At 38.5% G+C, this 26,405-nt stretch overlaps 1 protein-coding gene and 1 long non-coding RNA gene across 8 annotated transcripts in view; both read left to right on the top strand.

Annotated features, from left to right (window-relative positions):
* The window catches only part of LOC139126451 (allatostatin-A receptor-like), a 179,713-nt gene extending 159,297 nt beyond the window's left edge, over positions 1-20,416 (top strand). For 4 of the 6 annotated variants that reach the window (XM_070692506.1, XM_070692508.1, XM_070692507.1 and 1 more), the window contains one exon: positions 15,104-20,416. In XM_070692506.1, the coding sequence (XP_070548607.1) occupies positions 15,114-16,223 (1,110 nt within the window). In that variant the 5' untranslated portion in view covers positions 15,104-15,113 and the 3' untranslated portion in view covers positions 16,224-20,416. Of the gene's footprint in view, positions 1-9,926; positions 10,048-11,832; positions 12,611-15,103 lie in introns of those variants that run through there. The other 2 variants (XM_070692509.1, XM_070692510.1) reach the window with 2 other exon arrangements.
* Positions 1-26,405, top strand: part of LOC139126325 (uncharacterized) — a 426,578-nt gene that overhangs the window by 170,820 nt on the left and 229,353 nt on the right. The window lies entirely within an intron of this gene.

The raw sequence follows: 26,405 nt of genomic DNA, 5'->3' as shown, positions 1-26,405 counted from the left end.
TTTTTGTGCAGTTGAGAAAAAAGAGATAAATCTTCTCTTCCTTCAAGCCTTTGTCTCCAAGCAGTATACTCTTTTTCATTAATAGCTTCCTTTACAATAGTTTTCCATATTGCTTTTGGAGGAAAATACCCTGTTGCACAAAATTCATCAAAAAAACACAGAAGGTTGTATTTTGACAAAATTCTCGTAATATCAGGAATAAATCCCCGAGAGTTTTGAACAGAAGCAAGCTTAAATTCAAAAGACGTTGTAAAAATATACATTTTCTAATGGCTGAATTATCACAGTTACAAAGCATTCCAAAAAAACGCAGTTTGCAATTATCCATGTAAGCTTCAACTGATATCAATCCTAAAGCACTTAAAGCTAAGTCAGTGGGTGTTCTGGGAGGTAAACCTTGGATAACTTTGGCAGCATAACGCTGACACTTTTCAAGCATTTGCAGTTCAATATTAGTAATAGTCCATAGCTCACAAGTATGTAAGGCTGCTGGAAGACACATGCGTTTCCACACTTCTGTGCTTACAATAGGATTTAGAACCGTGTGGTCCAATACCAACACTACGTAAGGAATTAATTAAACATCTAGCTTTTTTACTAGCAGAAAGTGTACGTTCCATTGTTGATAATGTGTTTGTGATTCGCATGCCAATAACAGTGATGTCCTTGACTTCTTCAAGACGACAGTTATACAGAGAAATGTTTCTATGCTTACACAGTCTTTTGCGTTCTCTGTTACTTTCTCCAAAAACAATGATTTTGCTTTTGACAACGAGAGTTTTAATCTCCAATTGGAGCAATATTTGCAAACTATGTCCAGTAATCTCTGGCAAGTAGTGCGTGTAGTCGATAAAATCGAAATGTCGTCAGCTAAGGCAGGTGACCCTACAAATGACGAACCAATATAACATCCTAAACCAGTATTTTCCAGTTCAACAAACAATTATTTACATAAATTAAGAATAAGGTAGTTGAAAGAACGCTACCTTGTCTTACACCTTGGAAAATTGGGTAATTATTTGATACATAAGTACCAAGAGCGATTTGACAGTTTTGTCCATGAACATGGTACGCAGAATTCGCCAAAGTTTTGCATTGAGGTTCATGGTGTATAGCTTGTAAAATAAACCATTCCACCATATAGAATCAAAAGCTTTATGAAAATCTAGGCTACACATGAATGTTTTACTGCGTCTTTCAATATGGTGATAAATTGTCTCAAGAATACAAAAAGCTGCAGTAATGTGCTTTGGCCGGATTGATAACCAGCTTGTAGGGAGTGCGGTATTTTATTTTCAATTAGCCAAGGCTGTAAGCGTTGAGAAATACATAATTCAAATAATTTGTGCAACGATGGGAGTAATGAGATTCCCCTATAATTGGAGACGTCAAAACGGCTTTTGTTACCACCTTTAAAAATGGGTACCAAATACGCAGACTTAAAAGAGGAAGGAATATATTCGACAGTAACCATTGCATTGAATAGGCGCATCAAGCAGTTAACTAGAGATGGTCCCCCAAAAATTATGTGCTCATATGTTAGGGAGTCCGGTCCTCCAGCTTTTCCACGTTTGAGCTTTCTAATTGCACATAAGATTTCTTCAACTGAGAAAGTGTTGAAAGTATAATCTCGGTATTGTTATGGCTTTCTTCTACAAGGTTGTCAAGTACGTCATCAATGTGAGCTTCAAAATCATTTGAAAAATTGTCATCTTCTGTTGGCTCGTACAACTTTTTAAAGTGTTCCGCAAAAGCATTAACAACAGAAACAGGCTCGGAAATTGTAGTATCGTTCACTTTCAAGATAGGAAAACTATCGCAGTTGTTTTTCCTACACAAATTGACATTGCGCCAGAAGAGTGCTTGATCGAGCTCGATAGAATTTTCAATAAATTCGTACTTTTCACGTTCGTCGTTTCGCTGTAGACGTCTCAATTCACGCCTAAACTCTCTTTTTGATTCTTTATAATTGCGGAAAGTATCATGTTGCAGTCCTCTCGGTCTTCCAGCTTGAATCCATTTATTACGCAACTCCCACGCTTTTTTGTGAAAGGGTTGCACATCTTTCCAATAAGGCTTTAAGTATGGTTTGAAACGAGAGGAGGGAATATTGTTGTCGGCAGTTTCACGTAGAACGTTAATTAATTTTGATGAGTAGCGATCAATGTCAACTGGACAAGACAGTATTTGTTCAGTTAAGTCGGAAGTGTCTAATTTTTCACATAGTGAATTAGTGTACGATTCTGTGATTGTGATGCGGTCTAGTTTTGACCAAACTAAGCGTTTTCTGGAAGGAGCAAAATTCCGATTTTTTTTCGTAATGAATAAGCTAAGAGAACAGAGAATTGGGTAATGATCCGAAAGATTTAAAGTGTCGTCATCAAGTACTTTACACATTGTCAATAAATCGATAAGGTGAAGTGGAAAGAGGACAAAGTCAATGGTCGACTTGCTCCGTCCACTAAAAGAGCAAAACGTTTCGACTGGACCAGTGCATAAGTTCAAGAGATTTGCTGGTTGCAGATCGCATGAGTCTATAAATTGACTAAGCGTCTTTTCACGTGTTGAGTTGGGAAACCTGGCATACGAGGCCCAAACAAATTAGCATTGAAATCACCAAGGAATATGACGTCACCAACAGGCGAGTATGTCGAGTAAAGATCTTCCAAAAAGTGAACATAGTCGACATAAGAGTCTACCGTGTAATTAACAGGCGGTAGATACACAGCAAAGATAAAAATACATTTTTTCAGACGTTCACAGTTACTACAGTTAATTCGCAGACCAATGACACGGTCATCTTCTAAGTTTAAATAATCAACAGAAGGTAACATGGACTTTCTAATGATGAAAGCTACCCCACCTTGTCCACGTAAAGAGAAGTCAGTAGTGCTAGCATCTAGAGCTCTGTCAGTTACTCCAAATGAAGTAAAATTACAATCAACAGTGTTCAGAAATTTCAATGAATGTGGAAAAAGCCAGTGTTCAGTAATAGCCAGAATATCGATATTTTGCAAAATTTTGGTAAGGTAAGGAACTGTAGATATAACACCACAGACATTCCAGCAACCCAATCGCAATGCATATTGTTGTGTTATAGGACAAGTCATTAACAGTAGGAGAGAAAAAAGCAAAAATAATGGAATCAAGCTTTTAGTAGCCTTCATCAGTGTTTCTACGATAATCATTACTTGTTTTATCTATCTGTGCATTATTTGATTTCATTTGTTCGGAGAACTTTTGCTCTCCCAGCCATGGCCTACAGAACACATTTGGTGGCCAGAAGTTGTCGGCAAGGAGAAGTTTAACTTGATTAAAGGATACATTTATTTTGGCAGCGACGGCTCCTTTGCGTCTGCTAGTGATAACTCTTATCATAGTAAATTGAATGTTGTTTTTGATCAAATGTCTCTCAATCTGTTCACGATTAGTGCCCTCCTTAATGCCTCCAACGTACATTCTGCGGGTCTTTGAGCGAACACTGGTAACACCTTCAAATTCAAAATCAGTAAGGCTGTCGTCGGTAGAGTTCTTGTCACGTATGCCACGTGGACGAACAGAAGTGGTCTGTTCAGACCATTCAGATACAATATCAGTGTTAATTTTCGAAGTCTCCTCGTTCCTTGCGATAGTAGACGAATCTGTTAACGGCACAGGTAATGATCGGGCTTCCATTGCGGATGTCGCCGACACTGACGTAGCATACGATGTCGACTTTCTTGGTAGTGGACCTGGCGCACTGGTTGGGTTATCACTGTTTGGCAAATCCCGCGAATTGTGATTCTTCGTTGGCGCAGAAGTCTGCTCAACACCAGACGAAATCAAGATGTCGCTTCCCGGTGATGCCACTAAGTTAGTGCTCGCCTGATGCTTTCAGCGGATGTTGTTGTGTTTTCATTCGGCTTCATAGCCTGGTCAGATACACGTGATAACTGGGTAGATGGTAGGCACGGACTAGGCGACGTGGATACATCTACTGGTTGACGCGGAGAATGTTTAGTTACTTTCTTTTCTAGGCTTTTCAGTTTCGATAAAGTCTGTTCATTCGAACTGCGTTGGATGTCTAAGTCCGTTTGAATTTCTTTCACTTGCTGATTTATGAGCTTTAGTTGTGATTTAGAAATTGCTTCAAATGCTTGAGTCTCACTCGAATAGCGTCGATATTTTTCGTTAAACTGGACACCGCTGACTTCGTATTTTCCACTTCTGATTTGATCTTGCTAGAAGACTTCTTGAGTAGTTCAATTTCTTTTCTTAGGTTATCAACGTCTTTTTCGTGTTGCTGTTTTAATGCCAGAACTTCTGCCATGAGCGATGCGATATTGTCTCTTGTACACGTGTTTTTCCGTATGGACATTCAAAACGTCGCTGGGAGGCTCGGAATGGTCTTCGTTTTCTTCCCCGTCAGAGTAGATAAGATGCATGGTTTGACTCGAAGCTGTATGCCCTTGTTTTAGTAATGGGGTAATAACCGCAGGGTCTTCTTCGTCGAGGTACTTGCAAATGTCGTAGCAATCCTCCAGCAGTTTCTCGCTGACTGTGGATTTTGAATTTTTTCGGTTGAGTCTGCGTGCAAGAATGCCAGCTGGACAGGCAGGTATCTTTTGTGCCAGGTTGAAAAGGTCATTACGTAACTTATGAATTTCATCGACAACGTTGTTCGTTTTTGCACAAAGATCTGCGACCCAATTTGATCTTGGTAGTCGATGAAATTTATCAAGTGCGTATTTAGTATGCTTCGAATGATAAAGTTCACGATTCTGAGATGGAAACTGTTCACAATCATCATCATTACTGTCTTGTGAATCAGTGGCAGAGTCTTCACTCACCAAAACCTGTCCATCACCGGTCGACATTATGATGCAAATTAGAATCCACCATTCGTGTGTCTTGACAGCAAAATGTAGACAAAATCCTTCAAAATTTCCCCAAGTAGAAGGAAGGCAATGTCCAAAATACAACAGGTCAACGCACTAATACTTCATACAAGATCTCAATCCCATTAGAGAACGAATTGGCATAGATAAATGCAAAAAAGTCGAAGAAAGCAAGACACGACGTGAACACGATGTGTCTCGCACACTCACGTCTTCGAATGCAGGCCCATCGTGGGCGCGCACAAAACAAGGCACAGCGACTGTGGAGAGTCTATGCAATGCTGTGCAGTGCAGTGCAGTGCAGTGCAGTGTTGTGTTGTGTAGTGTAGTGTAGTGTAGTGTAGTGTAGTGCAGTGCAGTGCAGTGCAGTGTAGTGTTGTGTAGTGTAGTGCAGTGCAGTGTAGTGTAGTGTAGTGTAGTGTAGTGTAGTGCAGTGCAGTGTAGTGTAGTGCAGTGTAGTGTAGTGTAGTGCAGTGTAGTGCAGTGCAGTGAAGTGGAGTGTAGTGTAGTGCAGTGCAGTGTAGTACAGTGTAGTGTAGTGTAGTGTAGTGTAGTGTAGTGTAGTGTAGTGTAGTGTAGTGCAGTGCAGTGTAGTGTAGTGCAATGTAGTGCAGTGCAGTGAAGTGGAGTGTAGTGTAGTGCAGTGCAGTGTAGTGCAGTGCACTGTAGTGTAGTGTAATGTAGTGTAGTGTAGTGTAGTGTAGTGTTGCGTTGTGTAGTGTAGTGTAGTGCAGTGTAGTGTAGTGTAGTGTAGTGTAGTGTAGTGTAGTGTTGTGTTGTGTAGTGTTGTGTTGTGTAGTGTAGTGTATACTCTTCTGTACGCTACTGTACTAATACTGTACTGGGAAATTAGTATTTCACCATTTTCATGTTAAAGATGTTATTAGATTTCACATATGTACATCTTATCAGCTTCAAATTGCAAGGTCTTTCGTTTAGAAAAGTACGTAACCCTTTCAGCTACATACTATAAACATTCGTAATTCTACACAATGATACTTCAGCCGGAAGTGTAGAGTGACAGGCACCACTAAAACATGCAAAAAACGTGGAAATGAAGTGAAAAGAGATACAGAAAGACAAGCTGGGGCAGAAAAGAAACAGGGAAACGTATTGTAGACAGTACGTTTCATATTTCGCGTATATTACGTAAAAATTCTACTCTTTTTTCTATTTGTGATAACAAAGTCGCTCAGACGTAACCTTCAGTGTGTTCAAAGTTTTTCGTGGCAAACCAAGAAAAGGGAAGACTAACCTAATCAAAATGGAGACTATGTAGTAAAGATAGACAAGATTTTTCCAAATTAGTATCGATTCTTTTAGAATCCAAATACTTGTAATTGATTTTACGCTTTGAGTGCTAAAGCGATGGGAATTTCTATGTTGTTTAATTCATATTCAACACAGGAAAACTGTGTTTTATTTAATTCTTGACTGCTTGTAATTTTTTAAGTGATAACTTTGGACAAATTATTGATTTTTCAGTTAAAGCAGCTGCACTTTACTGTAAAAAGTCGTCTTTTTAACAGAGCGATGTCTTTGTATCAAACTGAGCCCACGGTAAGACCAATAACGGCTCTTTGTCAGTTACATGTTATACACAGAGACACAAACCGGTGATATCAGTGATTGAAAGACAGATGGATAGAGCTAAATTTCATCTTATGATGTCATGGTTTGGGCGTGAAACAAAGTGACAGATATAGCACGATGTTAACAATTTATGCAGAATTCGATTCCTTTTTTAAATAAATGATGAAGGAGCTTGCTTATTGTATCTAAAGCCACGTAAGTAAAGAAGTATAATGAGAGACCAAAGCTGAATGAAGCTGTATAATATCCCATAATACTTTTGGTTCATGGTATGGGATTTCCTTGACGTTGCAGGGCTACTTCAATAGTATTTTGGTGGGTTTATCAACTCTAATTATGATACAGCCGAAGTAAAAATAGTTTGACTGTACTTGCGGTTTTCATAATTCTCAGTCTATTTCTAACCATTTTTATGAGAGAGAATGAATCATGTCGTACAGATGTGAAACACTTCATTTGTATGGGGGAAACTTTGAATCATTCTTAAAATTCAGGGATCTCCATGCAAAGTTGACACAAAACAAAGAAATTACTGAAACCTTACCGACCTGTTAGATTACAAATGGTTACTTTATGTTAACTCCATGGGGATAAATTTAAATTTTTGATTTTCACGAAAAGGAAGGCTTTCCTGGCGAATATTGCATTTCTTCTCCAAGTTCTGAAAATGACAAAACTAGAGAATACCATCCAAGGAATTTTAAAGTTAAGAGTTCCAATATCTGTCCCCGATGCAACTCCTACCTGGCATACCGGCGATAAACGTTTTCTTCGTCAACAAATCATTTGCATTGTCGTGGTTTGTACTTAACACATTAACAGGTCTTAGAAAACGTTTGCAAAGTCCATGCAATTAAAAGAAAACTAATTATTTGTCCTTCTTATCACAATTTAACAGCTTCAAGGGGTATTTCGTCGTCAAGAAGGGCCAAGAACCATTGCGATACAATTGAGACAGTTCATTAGCCAAATATACAGCACCCCTTGCCACTGCTTGCGTGAAACCTCTGCAGTAGTATATGGTGCATCAGCACGTGTCATGGCCGATGACCAATCACAGCAAGCATGGTAGTGTATTCTTGTAAACAAGTGCACAGCTGTGTGAGCTATTGGCTATTAACTTACTGTTCAAATTTGGGAAAGGGCCATCAGATATGTAATGTGCATTTTCGTTAGTGCTTGAGATGTGCCAATTTTATTTGCCATTGTCGGAGGGAGCATGTATTACCTTTACTCACACTTTTCAAACTGGCATGCCCATTATCCCCATTTTGGCGGCTCACCTCTTCCAAGATTTAATGGTCAAAACTTCAATCTTGTTTATCTTTCTGACGGCGTGGATAGTATCCGATGAACCTTTAACGCTGATAAAATATGCCAGGTGTGTTCAGGTTGGTCCTCGGGATATCTTCAAACTAAGTATGCAAAGATGAATATCACAACATTTACAACAAGGGAGGCTCAGCACTAGACTTGGTTCAAGTCGGTGAATTTTTAAAACCTAAAATCATTTATAATAGTTTCTCTTGTGTTTCTCCTATTTCGTCCAAACCTATTCGGAATTTTAGTAGCCCAGGCCATGTTTTCCCAGCGATTGAATGCGTTACCTTTGAGTCTGCGCAGTATAGTGAGTTTAAACTCCCCTGTATGGCGTTCACCCGACTCATCGCGTCCACTCCACTCACGCGCGCGTTTCACATGAAAGCAAAATACATATTATTGCGTTCACTCCACTAAAACATTAACAAATCACAGACTTGAACCAAGTCTAGCTCAGCACCAAAACAACTTTGTGTTCATGTTCGTACACAGATTTGCAACTATAATGCGTATTTCAGTTGAGAGAAATAAAAATGTAAATAAGGCTATTAATAGTAAGGCTATCCCGAAGAAATTAGAATAAATAGGTGGTAGGATCAATTAAAAAATGTGTAAAATCAATTGTTCCGCTCAAAGCAGAGCATGTAAGTTGATTTATTATGTTTTACGAGAGATTTATTACAATATCAGCCCATATGAAACGTGCTGACTGACAGGTTGTTACGTCACGTGTTCGTGCATGCGTGACGCTGCACGCAGTGTCACCTGTGTTGAAGGCTATCCCTGACTCTCAGTGTTGATAATGGCGTCTAATGTTACTATGCCCAAATGAATTGAGATAAGAGGAACCCGTAAATATGATGTTAAATCTTAGAGTTGAAAATAGCAAAAAGACGCCGCATGAGAAAATTATATCAAAACTTTTCATCATTTTGTCGTAGCATGTGTTACGAATGTCATAGTTCAGCAGTCGCAAACAAGTTTACTGTTCTCGAAAATTCCAGGTTGGTTTTTAGTAAATCTTGCCAAAAATTTGTAATGTCGTTTTTATCATGATTGCATAGAACAGTGTCAAAAAGCACCTCTTACGAATAGATAACGCATGCGTTCTAAATAAAATCAGGAGCAGGGTCTCTTCAAGGATTTTAAACTTTTTCAGTGCCGCTTTCGCGTTCCTCGCTCGTTTGTGATGCCGCGATAGCATTCCTCGTCTGTTTATTTTCATCATTCATTCTCCGATCAGCAATGTCACCGTTCTCTATAAATAACGACGCTTTTGTCCAATGTTACATAACCAAATCCGGACATGCAGTGTGGCATGCAGGCACGTTCGCAATCAGCCCAACCTTGATGTTGCCATGATGCCGTATCATCTGGAAAGGATGTAGTCAATGATTGTGCACGCAGTTGCATTTTCGAAAATTTGCCCGTGCATCACGTCATAAATTAAACAATTCACTGCCTGGGTAAATTAGAGAGACAGCAACGTTCAAATATTCAATCTTAGTATTCCACTCCCAAAGACATCCTGATCATTAATTAACCTAACATACCTAATTCCTAGTTAACAGGTCCACAATCACAATAGATAATAATTTGTTTAGGTCAAACCATAGTGGTAAAAGGGTTTAACATGGCTATGAAAATCTCTCATCTTGCGTCGTAATGATAATCATATCAATCATGAATGATCGGCCAATTTTATCAATTAGTCGGTATAGCTATTGTGACGTCATTATGAAAATTAAAGGAAAACGAGTACATTGATAGCGTAATTTTTGAAATATTGTAAAGCTCTTAGCAGTCTGTGTTTTTTTTTAATTTCATCGTGTATCGTGATAGAGAACTGTATTAAAAGTCCACATCGATTCGTGATAAACAGTATAACTACATCCATTACAACATTATTGAGAGTGCTAAAAGATGGGGTACATGGCGGACATTTCTGTAGTGATTACAATAGGTGTAGATTACATTTGAAGAACGAAACCTTTTATCATAACTACTTTCCTTAAATTGCTACTTAAATGGTGACGTATCATTGGTCGCAATGGTAACAATGCGTTTTACTAATGATCTATATGACCATCAACAACTATCCCGTATGTTGAAATATCATTGTTCTTTGTCCGTGAAATTCGTGTCATTTTGCTTCATTAAATGACCTACAGTTCATCATAGTAGGCAGTGAAAAGCGTCCACTGACTGACCATCGCCTGATACTTGCTGTCAGATAGCATAAAGGAATACTCGTAAGGTAACGATAAGGGATCTTATCTTGTCAAATTTTAAAGAAAAGTGATGTGTGATGGTAATATCTTTATCCCTCGATTTTTGCCATACCTTATTTTATACTGCGAGGACGCCGAGAGATTCAAGAAAGATTTTGACTTCCAGTTTGAAAGTAGTGATATCACTGAGACGAGAACGTGAACATCGTGATTACACAGCTAAGCAAGCGGGAAAAAGTATTTGACGTCTGAACGCGTGCAGGACCATCGCCGATTGTCAACAAGTTGCCGACTAATCGATTTTGCGTTTGCATCTGTTAAGTATTCGTTCTTTTTATGATGCTACTTACATTGAAATTCGTGTCTTTATTTCACACATTACCTTTTCAAAACGACGGCCAATAACAACTAGGCTACAGTAATATAGCTCCAAGCCCTGCAGATGTTGTAGTGCAGTCATATCATTATGCCTTTATGCAACTATTCATATTTTGCTATCAGTTATCGATCTTACCTTTCGTAAAGTTTCATCGTCGTTATTTGTCCATATCCACATCAGTTAGCATCTCTCTCTCTCTCTCTCTCTCTCTCTCTCTCTCTCTCTCTCTCTCTCTCTCTCTCTCTCTCTGACGCTAGTACCTGCTATTTTAAAATTTTTCAACTTATATTTTGCCAAGATAAAATGATCAGACGTCTGATTAACAATTAATAATAATAATAATGTTGCAGTGGCATTGCAGTTTAAAATGTTTATGAATTTCTATTGCTTGCTTAAATAACTTGAAAAATGCATGTAAGACAGTAATTTCGCCACAGTGCATATGATGTGCCATGAAGGTACAGTCTGAATTACTCATTCATCCGTCGCCTACTTAAGATAGTGTGAAGATCATTTGGTGAGAGCAACTGTAGGGTACAGATGTGCCAACGATATGCCATGGCACATGAGTGTGCAATACATACCGGTCAAAAACGACCATCGTGTTCGGACTGGCTACTGTTACTGTAAGGGTGGTCGAGCTTACTTCGCTCTCACCAGTCGATAATTTTTCATCTCGTCTAATTTTTTGTTTCTTCGGCTCACCGGTGACTGCTCTCACAACTCTCTCGCGCGTTCTTGAAACACTTTAATATAGTTAAACTCTCGGGGTTTGGATTTCTTTTTTTGAAACTATCTTTCTTTCTTGCTTGCTTGCTTTCCCTTTCTATTTCCCTTTCCTACTTTTCCTCCATTTCTTTCCCGTTCTTTCTCTAATTCAACTCTCTGAATAGTCCAGACGGACTGTGCTAAGGCCTGTGTACTTGCCATACATGTATATTAGCTTTATCATGTTCTTCCCCGTTATGACATGACATGTTTAACCTCATCAAACGGTATTTCAAATCGATTCGCTCTTCAAGCTGGCGCAGAAAGCGATTGTCAATGTCAAATCGGTAAATATCGCGCCATTATCATTAAGCTTGCTTGTTTGTTTGCATGGACATCCAGTTCTTTGCTTTAAAATGTAAGATGTTGGATGATGTTGCTTGACGAGATCCACCTCATAGACGTAGCATTCAGTCGAAAATGTCATCCCTGAACTGCCGTCTTCCGGTTGTCCATACATTGAACTGCCGTTTCCGATTGTCCATACATTGAACTGCCGTCTTCCGGTTGTCCATACATTGAACTGCCGTTTCCGATTGTCCATACATTGAACTGCCGTCTTCCGAGTGGTCCATGCTTTGGGCTACCGGGACGTTTGCGTGCAACAAATGACTTTATAGAAAAAATATGTACTTTTCACAGACAAACTCTCTTCAAAATTCAAAAGAAAGACGATCACAAAAAACCAAATTTGGTCACGAACTTAAAGTGTTTTCATCAGAGCTCAACATTTGAGTCGCCATTTAGAAGTGTTGGAATATTATTGAAATAAATCTGGTGTGACTTTGCCTGTTTGTTTTGCTCACTATGACCTTGCATTCTTAGTGACGGCGACCTATTAACACTTCTCAATGGCAGGATTAAATACAAACTGCAAGGCTTTTATACAAATAAGAAAGGCGATTCATCGTCATGGCAACATTTGTAGCCATACAACGCTTACGTATAAAACGTCCTCGTCGTGAAACAATTACACAGAGACACATCAAAGTGTCAGTTTTTAACTTCTGTCCACGTACACAGGTTATGACAAACGGCCAGGCCTTTTTGTCATACCTTTCGAATTATGAATCTATTTGCATATTCAACAAGTCCGGAAACCGAGCCATGTATCGAGGCTGACCGCTCTGGATCAACCTTGGGAGGTACATGATGCCTGTGTTAGATTATATTGGAAGTTTAATGGACCGATCGCTACCCAATTTGCATAGTGTGTTATTTATAGCATATTTATAGCATATTCATAGCATGTTTCATAGCCGGCCAACAGCTTTGAAGTAAAACGGGCTTTGGGGATATATCGGTCGAAGTTGACCACGGTTGTGCTTAAAAGTTTCATTTATGTAGCATACGTGTCGAGAATTCATTCGCATATGTATGGAGCTTTGTTATTTGTGTCAAATATGAAAACTTATCGTGCTCACTGTGTTCCAAGGCAAGAGGTATGTTTACGTTGTTCATACGAAGGTGTTAAGATGCTAAAAGTTTGCATAAAAATTGGTGAGTTCATAACTCAGACATGACTGGGTTGGCCGATTTCAGTAAAAATGGCACAATAACGTAGTCGTATGACATGCTGCTGAACTTCAACGTGTTCCGCGATACAATCAAATATATTTGGTAAAATTTTAATTTAATTTGAGTTGGATATGCTTAGACAGAGTTTAGAGTCATTTGTTACGCTTATAGCTGGAGGGCATGTGAGTTGAGGCATCGTCTGGATTGTAACGCTTTCAGTAACTGAAGCTGACTTACAAGTTGACGGTTGTAGGCACCATTTAGACCTTAATAACAAAATGGCAGCGTTGCCAGGTCTGGATTCTTGTTCTACCCATGTGTGCCGTGTCTTACAGATGCACGCCATGCCAATGCAGTATGATACGATATGATATAGCCATCTGCCGATTATTGCTGCATTTTTTGTCTGTACAGTCCACAGGAATTACTCAGAAATAAAAAAAACACTTTGTAGTACCACGAAGTACAGAGGCACGTGATATTATACCAATATGACCGCCTGGTGTCTATTTTGTTGCAGTTTTTTTCAGGTTAGGGCCATTTTTCAGACATGCCAAGACGAAAGACCATAGTAATTTAAATTTGGCTCAAAGACAAGGTGCTTTGACCATATATATCACCCTGCTTACCGGTTACACATTCTAAATGGTGCATTAGGCCGCGTTCAAAAAAATGGTGAGGGGGGGGGGGGGGAGTGGCTGGAGGAATCGCGATTGAAATCTTATTTTTTTTCAGATCGCCCCTCAATACCCTCAAAAATTTTAAAGTCCCCCCTCAATACCCTCAAAAATTTTCGAGTCCCCCCCCAAATTACCATATAGCCGCATATTTATTAGGAATGCACGCAGAGTAAACACAAACATGTAATGTATCGTTCTGCACGCAGATATTCAACACCACCTCTTATCAGCAGGTTGTAGAGCCATCTACCTATGGCAAGTTCTTAAATTGATTCTTTTTTTAAATGCAATAGTGGACTTTTTGGATTTCTCAGTCTAAGCCGACTTGAGTTTATCCAACTCTGGCCAGTTCAATGGCACCAGCTGAAAAGCACACAAAATGACAATCATGAGAGAGTATGAAAATTGTGTACTCCTAGCTACGTTTAACTAAATTGTTAAAAAATGAGCACAGTGACCTACCGAATTTTTTTTTCAAAAGTACAAGACATATATACCTTAGATGCCACTTATAAATGTTTTACAAAATTGACAATACTGGAAGGTTAAAATATTCCATGAAATAAATGTTTTTATCTCAGAAATTTTGGGTGTAATAATGGCAAATTTGATAAAAATAAATGATTTCATTTAGTCACACATCTTTCCATTTCAATTAGAGTCTTTACTGTTCAAAGTTTTACTTTTGTGTTATTGGTACTATGAGATGTGAAAATTCATTCACTGCATGAACTTGAAATGAATGGGTTTTTATATTGATTTTAAGTGATTTTAGAAAAACTGACTTTTCATCGTACATTTGTAGAAGATCAAGTATAGTGATCCCATCTTTTTTCTCTAATATTTGATTGTTCTCATATGCCAGAATTCAAAAATCCATGGTAACTGTTAGTCCCCTAGTCTTCTATGTGTTGCTTTCTGGCTGGATCTTGTGTACATGTATGTTTCACTGTCAATTGAGTGTCCTATGACCAAAACTCTTCTTAAACTACATCAGAGTCAGAGCTACATGTATCACTGTTACTGTTAGTATGTAGTAGCAGGGCAGTAATTGCATTAACTTTTTATTTTGACAATATTTTTGTTCAGTTTATACAATTATGTTCTTGTTCTACTCCCTACAGCATGTTGAGCTGTCCAGTATTCAGCTTGCCAACACAGCCTACGTGTACCGTGCATTTGTATCATTGAATTATCACCAATATTTAGACAACATGCTTTGTTGACAAACTGAATATTGTGTTTTTCAGCATGCTGTAGAGAGACACCAAAAAACTGTGTTTGATACATTGCATAGAAATATTGAAAAATTAGCAACAGTTACAGCTCCTGCCCCATTACAAGGCCAACTTGTTTTACGAAAATTTAATGGCATTCATACATTTTTAGATTTTTTCGAGATTAAAGACATAAAATGTGAAAAAACGGTTCTAGATTTTGTTTAATTATTACTAACATTAGAACCATTGGACGACATCAAAATGTTGGGAGTCAAAATATTTTCAGGTCCCCCTATAGGCAGAATAAAACTTTCAAGTCCCCCCTCGACTACCCCAAAAATTTTCGAATCCCCCCTGAATTCCTTGAAACCCCCCCCACCATTTTTTTAACGCAGCCTTACTTTGACTTAAATTCAGTTACATCTAATCAAATCACTGAAAATGCAGGTAGGGACTGTGTCATTTACAATGACTTGTCAATAATTTAACTTTCATGTCTTCCTTTTTCTGATCAAAGGTTTGGCGACATGGAGGCTTCCGATGACTTCATGTACAACTACTCGGCTAATTTCACTCTCCAAGGGGCATGGAGACTTGACAAAGACGACCTTGATGCTCTCCTCTACTCGGAAAGGGACGTGATTCTGGTTACCATAGTGATGCCTATCGTTTTTACCATCGGTATCCTAGGAAACAGTCTTGTCGTCTACGTCTTCGCCCGCGTCCGCGAGATGCAAACCGTGACCAATTATTTCCTGGTCAACTTGGCCGTCGCCGACATGCTTTTTCTTTTATCTGTTGTGCCACCAAAGTTGATCCAATACTACTCAACTCCGTTTCCGATTCAAGAGGACTGGTCGTCGCTAGGAGACTGGGGTTGCACTATTATCAGTTATCCATCTGCCGTGGCCATCACAGCCTCCAGTATTACCATCGTTCTCCTAGCTTTCGAAAAGTTCGTTGCCGTCCGCTGGCCATTTCGCTTTAAGACCCTGCGCACCAAACCCAAAGCAATCGTGGCTTGCACTTCGGTCTGGATCGTGTCGGCTATCTATTCGTTCCCGGAAATATACATTCTTCGCCTCTCAAAACACGAACTTTCCTGGCCGTCGCCATGGAACAACACGCGTGTACCCACTACACTGCACATCTGCATACACAGCTGTACACCAGACGGAGGATGCGCCCCCTACGATGCCTACTACATGTTTGACCGCGTGGTGTTGATTCTCGTGGTACCCTTGCTCGCATTCCTGTACTTGCTTACTTTGATACATCTGAGGGAACGTGCTGGGACGGGAACTTCCACTGCATCAGTCCGGGCCAAGAAACAGGTTGTGCGCATGCTCATCGCAACCACATTGATATATCTCATTTGCGTGACTCCATTCAGGTTTGTGACCCTTTTTCAGACGCTTCATGATGTGAACATGTCACCAGAGACGTTTCCGATACTACTGCATGTGTCACGTGTATTAATGTACATAAACTCCGCCATTAATCCAGCAATTTACAACGTCCTTAATGAGAGGTACCGAAGAGCGTTCCGCGAAGCATTGTGTTCCTTCAGAGTAGAGCGCCAGCGACATATTACACAAACGTGCAGGTACACTCCGACCCCGACCACGCAAGCGTAGATGAGTCGACAATAAGAAAAGAATGTAACTGATTCGGAAGGTTGCATACGATTCGATGATAATTTGACGAGTTAGTAGGACAACGTGGACGTATCCCGACCCTACCTTTTGGACAAATGCGCAGAGGACTTCTCGCAGAGGACTTTGCTACGATTGAACAATACAAAGGTGGTTTGAAAAATAAAATGTTTATTTATGTTATTGTTGCGTATTGTTTGGTAAAAAAACCGGCGATGTACCTCCAAAGGTCTTGCTTTCCGAAGTATGCAATACAAGAAAACAATTCAGAAAAACAGGTTACTTAGGGTTTTGCAAATGCATCTCGACAACTTTGTTTGAAGTAACGCCGTAACTTAAATGCTTTTGACATTTTGTGATCAAAAGATTTTTAATAACAGTTGTTTTGTGTTTACTTATTATAGAACTTTTAGCAATGAACCCTGTATGTGTTTTCGCTGACATAAAATTTACTCAGACGACTTTATGTAAAGGAATTATAAAGTCAGCATTACAACAATGGCACCCTGGGCGGCAAAGTGTCGCGAAATTGTTTATGATTTTACTTTTCCCGCCAAATATCTAGTAGGCTTGCCTCTCCGCAGCGGCTCTTTTAATTTAATATTGCTTGAAATACTTGAATGCGTGTTTCGTAACGATTTCACAGTGACACTTACTTTTCCTGTCAGGGTGATGAAGACGAGCCGCTGCACTGTTGGTCACGTGATTGACAAGTTTTAGGTGTGTGACCAAACTCAAGTTCAAGTATGATGTTCTAAGAAACTATTTCATCTACTTTCTGTAGGAGTAGATTTTTTCGCGTAAAATATTTAATTTCACAAGCGCAGTCACTCGAATGAAACAGTAAGTCTTAGTTGTTTATTTCTTTGTTTTATAAATTTCGGAGAGGGCTCCCTCCGTTTTAGAGATGTATAGATTTTGTGTGGTTCGTTTGTCCTAGGCCACGTTTTGGCTAGAGTGGGCCAGATTCCGTACAAGAGGACTCACTAAACACATTTTTAGTCGATTACTTCTTTTCCGGGGACATCTGGAGAACAAAAACAAAGACAAATGTCACGCTTGAGACATGTGCTGAAAGCGGCACGAACAAACATACCATTTTCAATTTGTTTATTATTGCTGGGAGGTATTCCGTTGTCTACAATACATTGTTTAATTTCTTTTACGTGTTTCAATTTTCTAAGTGGTTGCCGTTCTCGGAGTAGAATTCATTATGGCAATATCTCTCTCTTGGAATGAAGTTGGCATGCAGTCGACGAAAGCAGGGAACTGTAGAGTTCCCTAATATTCAAATTTACAGTTAACAAAGTCCTTTTTTGATGTCGTAAATTCGTATGTAGGACTACTGTAAATACATTTTTGAATTTTTTCTAGACATTCATATTCTTACTAAAGTATCAAATAGTATGATGAAGAAGTGATAAGGCAACCAGTAATATGCGAATATGTAGCGTGCCCTTCAGTGCATATATGAATACTGGTGCTTGGAAAGAATTGTTCGTATCTCTATTGTTTACTTACTCAACCATGATCGATTATAAGGCCTCCAGTTTGGCATATTCCAAGAAGACCTGATTGTATATAATTGTAGACATCTCGTTATTGAAGAAAAAGTTATTAATTAATCATTCTAATTAATCAGTGATGTAAATGTACTTTTTTCATATTGATATTTAGATGAATAGTAATTTGTAGCGGTGTTTCATGCATGCGTTTTGAAACCAGACATTTACCAAGTGTACAAAACCGGACCACAGTAACTTTGATGTGAATGTTTTTATAATGGTTGGTAACTTTTTGATAGCTGAGCCGCTAAAACTCCGCTTTCGTGAAATGTTTGTGTTGGTCTTTGTGCGTAACATGTTTCATTTTTGATATGGACTTAACAATAATATGGGGTGAACATACCCTACATGGATGTACAAAAGAGGCTTTCCGGGCCGTGGTGTATGGATGCGCGCACATGGCACCTTTCTCTCGTCAGTATTCATCTTCGACTGAAATTTGTACCACAATGTGAGGTACTGTTTATTCACCTGACGTGTTGCACGTAATTTTTCATTGTATTAAATAATAATAGTAACTGCAATTTATATTTATCTATAATAAACGTCAATGTTGATTTTGTTGGTCACTGGCCCACGCCCCATTTCAAGGCGATGTTGAATTATGATGCAGGGTCAGAAGATTAGGTGGGTAAACTATTACACTATGATCACCCAGTGTTTACTTAATGTTTAGGTAAGGGTCAAGCCTAGGTCATGTCAAGCCTGACCTCTTGCCTGTTAAAACAGACTAAGCGCGACCGGTGTATCATGTCGTACCAACAAAAGTAAAAATTTTGCACACACTTTGTCCGATGCGCATTTGGTAAACACGCTCGCTTAAAAAAATCGTCGCACTTTTTAAATTCACAATATTGAAGTTTTGAAGATGAATTTTTTGATTAGACAAATTTACTGTACAGTGTACCTCTTGCATTTGTATAGATCGTAAAAATGCTTGTCGTGAATACTGTACAAAATGTGGCTTTATCTTTCACATATGAGAAGGATTATATATATATATATATATATATATATATATATATATATATATATATATATATATATATATATATATATATATATATATATAGACTGTGATCATTTTATAACATGCTATCTTTTGTGGATGTTAACAATTCGAAAAAAGACATCTGTCTTTGCCGAAATAATACCTATGGAATTTGAACAGATACGACAGAATACGTGTCGGATGGCTATGAACAATTCCCTTGAAATGAACCATGCGTTTTCACATACGCAGTATATGGTTTTCATCAAGATTGAATGCTCAACTGCTCAACTAGCTTTCGTTGCTTCTCGCACATGCGTAATGAAACGGAATTCTATTTTTTAAAGACAGAATACATGGTATTTACAGTTCCACGGCAGCTGGCTATTGGAGAGGTATTACATTTCTTCGAGAATTCTTATTCTCTGAAGGAAAGAAATGATAGATGCAAGTATTTTTATTCATTTTATCTTTTGGTGTTGTATTGTGAAAATATTTCACTCTTGTTGATATCATTGTCTTCTCTCTGTATTTATTTAGACATTTGCCTCAAGGTATTTTTAAACCGCTTTGTCATCTTTACTCTCAAATAAACCAATCGTATTGCAATAAAGTGAAAGCATGGACCAGAAGAGAAATGAAATCGATGTTGATCATCCGACATATTCTTCAGATGGAATGTGTCATAAAGTCTCCATGATAAGATACTGTGGCAGGGCGTAGCATAAGTCATAGTACATACATTGTATCTATATCGCCACGGTGATTAAACGTATTGTGTAGCTACATGCAACGTTTGAGACACAAAGGGACTGCAAATGAAGGATGTCGGTTAACATTGATTCCATGGTTGTTGTGATCAGTGCTTTTGAGGCGTTTGGTCGAAAAGGACGATATGTGGCAGTTGGTTTCATGTGGAGATTGTTGTGTCGATTTCACTGTCGCAGCGTAATCAACAATCTGCTCATCTATGGACGAGTAGGAGTTTTACGAGAACCACTATTTTCACGCAGTATCGATGATTGTCCTTATTTACGTGCTTTCTTAAGATAAAAACATACATTCGTTTGGTGTTTTACGTAAACTTTGACCCACAGAACGTTTACTTTGCAGTATTTCGTGCTTTCTAGAAAAAAAATATTTATCAATTTACTCTCGATATTTCAAATGTCATGGAAAGCACGGTGATGGTAGAATCTAAGAGACAAAGACGCTATCTATCGGTATAATCGTCAGCTGCATGACCAGTCAGTTATAGCAGATTGACCTGTCAGAGATTTCCAAGAGTGTGTACACTGGCCCACGTCATTGTAGTGACACCACTTTAAAGTAGGTACATTCGGAGATTGAATACGTTGAACTGTGACTGTGATACGTTGAGAGTAGTCACAGAGTTGTCTTTCCGGTCGATGTTCACAGCAATGACACGCTTGTACGAAGATTGCGTCTTTTGTCTCTTGAGGAGAAGAAGCTAAAAGATGTAAGAAATATTTCTTATCCCCAACTTTTATCAACTTATGAGACTTGTGTAATGTATCCTTATGTTATTATTGAATATCGCTTTTGTTGACAATATATTGATTATAATGATGTTCATTAAACGTTCTATTTCATCACAACACAGTACCTGCGTCGATTTGCTTTTTCTAAATGTGTTCATTTGAAACACTTTAATCAATGCACTATTTTGTTGACAATATTCAAAAATATTATTCAAATAGTGATGATATAAATAATAATAGTTTTGCAAACTCCTAATTGTTATGCTTTGAATACCAGTACTTGTGTCAAGCAGAACAATCGATGAATAATCGAATATCAAAATGGTGCTTCTGCGATGTATTTAGGATGTAGTCATAGAGACCTATTGGACACATATTTCTCCGCTCTTTAAATAAATGCTGCTTCACCAATCAAATGGAATGCGGGGCAAGAGGAAAATAATGCTTTCATGCAGCAAAATAGAAAGAAACTAGGAGACTGGAGTTAGGAATTTTAAACGTTTACAATACGTTTTTGGTCTGCTCATTATGTTGGCTGCTTTCGAAGCTCAAGGATTAAAGAAGGGTTTCCTGACCTATTTTTGGAATCAAAATTGTATCCCCAAAACACAAGGATGGCAGTGGCTATTTTGAATTTCTAGTATCGCTAAATATTTGGAATTTGTTTCTGAAGCACAAAATTTGTACGGTGAACCCAATTTTTACTATTCTTGTTTTCGAAAGGAGTTCTGAGTCAAAGATTTCTGTTTGAAAGCTTGAGTGGAAGTTTTTTGTAAGTCTTTCAATTTAGAGGCTCTCACTACCTTACGCAAAGAAAGGCAACGATGTACATATTCCAGACAAACACGAATTTCGACTTTTCCCGCCATCTGCCTTTCATGGCACAACTTAAAATAGTTGACTGTGTGACGGATAAAACTTTGAAAAACGTAAATCTACCCTGAATGACCAACAAGTGCATAATACAACGATAGGAAGTCGATAAGATAGAAGAAAGGGACGTTAGAATATTAAATCACCACTTACACCCAAACACAGTCCTCCAGACTTAACAATCAGTCTTGCGACCCCATGGCAACATACTGAGTAATACATGGACGTGATATTTTGTCTTTTACCTCGGATTTGAGACACAGCTTTCTCCAGGCAACCAACAGTAGATGAATTTGTTGATCCCTGCGGTACACAGCGTAATTGACTCAGTACCTGTGCTGTGCAATTCTCCTCAACAACATTGGAAACGAAGATGCAATGTCACGACTTCAACTGGAGTATCTGTTCGCAGGCTAGATAGAGTGCCGATAGAGTGAGTGCTGTTCAAAAACAAGTAAAAACACTGTTATTGCATGAATGATAACATCTCTGTGATCGTATGTATGTATGTATGTATGTATGTATGTATGTATGTATGTATGTATCTATGTATGTATGTATCTATGTATCTATGTATGTATCTATGTATGTATCTATGTATCTATGTATCTATGTATGTTTGAATTCGAAATGCTGCTGATAAAAAGACAATTGAAGTTAAATTGAATCTGTGTCAGACAAACGTCTATGAACGTCCTTGGCTCTGTGATTGAGACTTACTTTGGAACATTCAGGTAACGTAAAATAACTGATTTTCCGTCTTTAAGGTAGTTCACGCCTTGAAATTGGAAGACTTAAACTTTTGCTCAAACCATAGAAAGTTAAGAAAATCTACTGTTTATACTCAAACTTGCTTTAAGGCAACTCTCAGCAATTCTCTTTCAAAATCACAACAACATCAGAGGTTACCACGCGAATTTTGCCAATTTTGGAAATACACAATTGCCGCCATCCATGTGTTAACTCTATGGGAAATGGCTGAATATTCAATTTTCGCAAAAACCAAGACCGTCACGGTAAAAATCTCAGTTTGTTCCAGAGCTTGAAAGTGAACCTCCGCAAGCGGTAGATCAGAAAGTCATTGTAACAGTTCGAGAGTCCGAATATCTGTCCCTAGGTCATATTCTATCTTATATGCATCATGATGTGAATGCTGATGGAAAAGCGACACATTAATAGATAAACATGTTGCATTTCGAGTTACAGATCTGATAACCTATCGTAAGGATCATTGAACTAAATGTACATATACTCCGGTCACGAATACCGACGAATACCTACACACACACACACACACGCACACACATATACAGACAGACTGGTGTCTGTAAATAAAATGCTTTTCAGTGCAGAAATTGACAAGGGAAACGACTGCAACTTTTAATAATATTTTCATGAAAAGACGTTATACTCCAATTAGTATTGCCAACACAGCTTTGCAGTGTGCAACTTGAATATACAAAGATTTTTTGAACAATTGAATTCCGGAGGGCTAAAAAATGAATGGTAGCCATCAGCATTTGATATTGCCCTCATAAAGGCGGGAATGGAGAGCTAAATACAGGTTATTTCGAGAGAATTACAAGAAAATAGAACAAGAAATGAATCTAAATATAGAATTAAAACTCTGAAAAATCCATTAAAAGTTAAAAGCTAATGGAACTTTAATTAAACGACAGAAGAGGAGCATTCCATTGACCTAAATCAGATATCAGCTGATTTGTCAAGGATGCTGTCGCTGTACGCAACATGCTCGGTGAATTGAAAATAGCAATTATGAACATATCAAAGCTATCGTCAATGACAACAAAGATTCGAAATCTAAATACCAAAGTATTGGGCAGTCTTATTCATGTTTTCACTTTGCAAAGACACACTTTGACGGGTTAGTAGTTGCGTGGCCAACCATAGTGACAAGCAACTACGGCGTTGGATATGAATGCGGAAATCGGCTTTATTTATAGTTTTTTACAAGTAAAGGTTTCCATTCTATCATCGTCATCATTCCTCAGGAGATTTTGTTGGATAGTAAGTATTCCATTCCAATTAAAATGAATCCTTCATCACTCCATCACCTGAAGGTTGCAGTCTTGTACTTGTAAAAATACTCCAATGTTAGAGGAGTTACTTAAGGGAACAGAAATATATGCGAAGTAAATTATTGGATAATTAAAATTATGTACGTCAACAATATGTCTAATGCTATCACACATTCTATTCACAGAAAGAAAACCGGCAAATTTACCGTAAAATTTCGGTAATTGACAGAATTTGTCATACCAATAGATGAAAACAAGACAAATAGAAAAATTCGAAAAATAAGATTCAATTATCCCAAATTATTTCCAATCGTGTTATGAGCATTGTCTCAACACACGGTAGGCCTGTTACGAAGTAGTATAAATTCATCTGGATATGCGCATTTTGAACTTCGGCGAAGGTTCCAGACTGTACCTTTTGGTAAATATTTCTTTGTAGTTGCTTTAAAAACCAAAGAAACGTTCTATTTACTGATACCCACAATGTTCAAAACGCTCTCCTTGCTTCCCTTATAGAGGACACGACAACCTGAAGTGGGATTAGCTGATCGGTTTTGATACTTGATGTCTTCACTGGATGAGTAGGTTCGTTGTGAGTTCGATCAGATTAAGAATTGACTGACACTGATAGAGGACACCTGAACACTGTAAGAACATTGTAACGACAGCATTAAACAAGATATATCCTCTGTCACCCACATGTGCCAAGACTCCACGCAATAGCAACAAATCATCGCACACACATCGCTAAAGGACAGTTTACCTCATTGAAAATGATGATCCTTCCACGCAGGACACAACAAATCAGAGCTGACGACCGTGATTTACACCCTGACTTGGCGCCATCGGGTGTCGGATTCACCACAGGGGGCTGTGTCCTTTATGAGATCTTTCAAGATAAACAAAATATCTGAATAGGCCTTCTATATGATTACATCACAAAACCATCGGTAAGAAAACCACGAAATAAAAAAAATGATGTGACTTGAACTGAAATATGTTTTATCTTTGACACATTGTATGTTATTTTATCACATCACATCACATCATTCCATATATCATATCGTATTATATCATAAATTTAGTATTTTAGCCATTAATTCGCCCCGCTAAACGTCAAATCCGATTTTCGTTTGTCAATGTGATCAGATACGGTAAAACATAGGTGCAACTTTGAGCACTTAGATATTTAGTAAGTTCGCGAGTAAAGTTTCACATCCACGGATCACAAAGAATTTCCCCAAATTTATTTTTCTGACACCGTGACATCGCGTCGATGTATTGTGCTCTCTGCGATGTGTTGCCTTGCTGACATGAAGTCAATGCTAGGATACAGACCAGAAAGACAATTATGACATCGTGTGGGCTAGCCCTTAAGGACTGCAACGGCGTTTTGTGAAATCCAATCAAGGTGTACGACTCGCAGGCAAGGGCAACTTAGATTATCCTAATTTGTATCAAAGGATGTCAGAAGAAATCTTGGTCGGTCCAAAACCAAGTGATCCGAACGCGACACCAACGACTGTAAAAACGACAGCGGCGGCGCAGTAGATCGTTTGTTCGTCTAGCGAGACCCTTCATAACCTCACAGTCCCTCTGTACACTGTGATAACCTTGAACGTATCAAAACGCCTGAGGTACTACCGTGTCCTCAAATGTGCCGTGTAATCTGGGTACCACGTGATCAACAAAGGACCATCTAGGGTAGTGAATAAACGCAAACTTGTGTTGTCATAAAAACAGTAGCGTACCAGAGTATAACGGATGTTAATGTAATAGGTATACAGCACATTAAATACATAGTATCACTGGCCCAGATGAATCAAGGGGATGTTTTAGAAAGCTGCTTCCATAATATCTATTTTTTTTCAAAAGATTGAGAAATGTGTTCCTATAAAACAGTAACAGGTGACGATTTACTAATCTTCTAAACCAGATCATAGGCAGATATATATCTCAGGAGTACACGTCAGTAGAACGGCGTAATTCCTGATTTTAATTATATCGTGGCCATTAAACTCCGTTTAAAGGTGGCATGTACTTTGAGATCAGTCTGAAAGGGTCAGTCCACAACCAACTTCATTTCAATCTGCAGTGCCGTCACTACCGTTAGACAGACGACCGAAACGTGATACCACGTATTTACACTGCTGCTGAAACCCAGGCAAAATGAGCCGGAAGAGATAGATCGACTCACTCTTCACATAAAAATGTACTTTACTTCAACCGAGACAAATATTCGACAACAACAGTGTACTTGTCAAAATTAAGCTGGTCTTATATATATATGTATATATATATATATATATATATATATATATATATATATATATATATATATATATATATATATATATATATATATATATGGGCATTAGGATATAGTACAGATATGCGTAAAATTTGTACAAATTCTATCACAGGTAGAAAGACAATTTATCACAGCATTTATAGAATGTTTGATGATGTCGTACCATTGCCTATGCATGCACTGCACTTTCGATGTCATTACCATAATTCAAGTTATATTCACCAAGTACGACCATAATACACCATGTTTTTAATTAGTGGGTTTTATATAATACACGCCGCACACTTTCAAAACACGCCTGTAGAGAGTAGTTCATGTGCGTTGACTATTGCCTTCGACTCTGTAACATTTACCTACTTTCGTTTGACTATACAAATAGTCTAATGTACACAGTGTCGACTGAGTCAATACGAGGCAACATTTAGATCGTAGACGAGCGTCCGACACTGTGTACTTTGGCTCTACTCTCTGCTCCGCTCTGTCACTTTCACAGGAGTAATTTGACGGAAGAGTCGTTTCACAAACCCATTCGTTGGTTTACCTAAACTCAAACGCACGGCACGATTCTCCCCCGAGTCCACGAGAAATTTACTTTATGTTGTGATGGAGTTTCTCTCCAGCGTTCTTTGGAAAAAAGACTGCCTCGCACAGGCGATTTCAAAATCCGGCGACTGTTTTAGCGGGAGAGGTTTCAAGCACGCAGAGAAGTAGGCTTTACAACGACTCTTAACGTGTATCAACAAGCTGATTGATGGCTGACTAAACATGTCTCATTCTGTCTTCCCAAGGGCTGTAAGGAAGTTCTCTGTTGAATTCACACCGTCTGATTGCTTTCAAGGCAAGTCCAATAATCCATAAAGAGTGACTGCGCGCATAAGGAGAA

The sequence above is a fragment of the Ptychodera flava genome, assembly GCF_041260155.1.
Source record: "Ptychodera flava strain L36383 chromosome 3 unlocalized genomic scaffold, AS_Pfla_20210202 Scaffold_27__1_contigs__length_13241970_pilon, whole genome shotgun sequence".
NCBI classification, from domain to species: domain Eukaryota; kingdom Metazoa; phylum Hemichordata; class Enteropneusta; family Ptychoderidae; genus Ptychodera; species Ptychodera flava.
The sequence above is the reverse complement of the archived record's forward strand: the minus strand, read 5'-3'. Positions and strand labels throughout refer to the sequence as shown.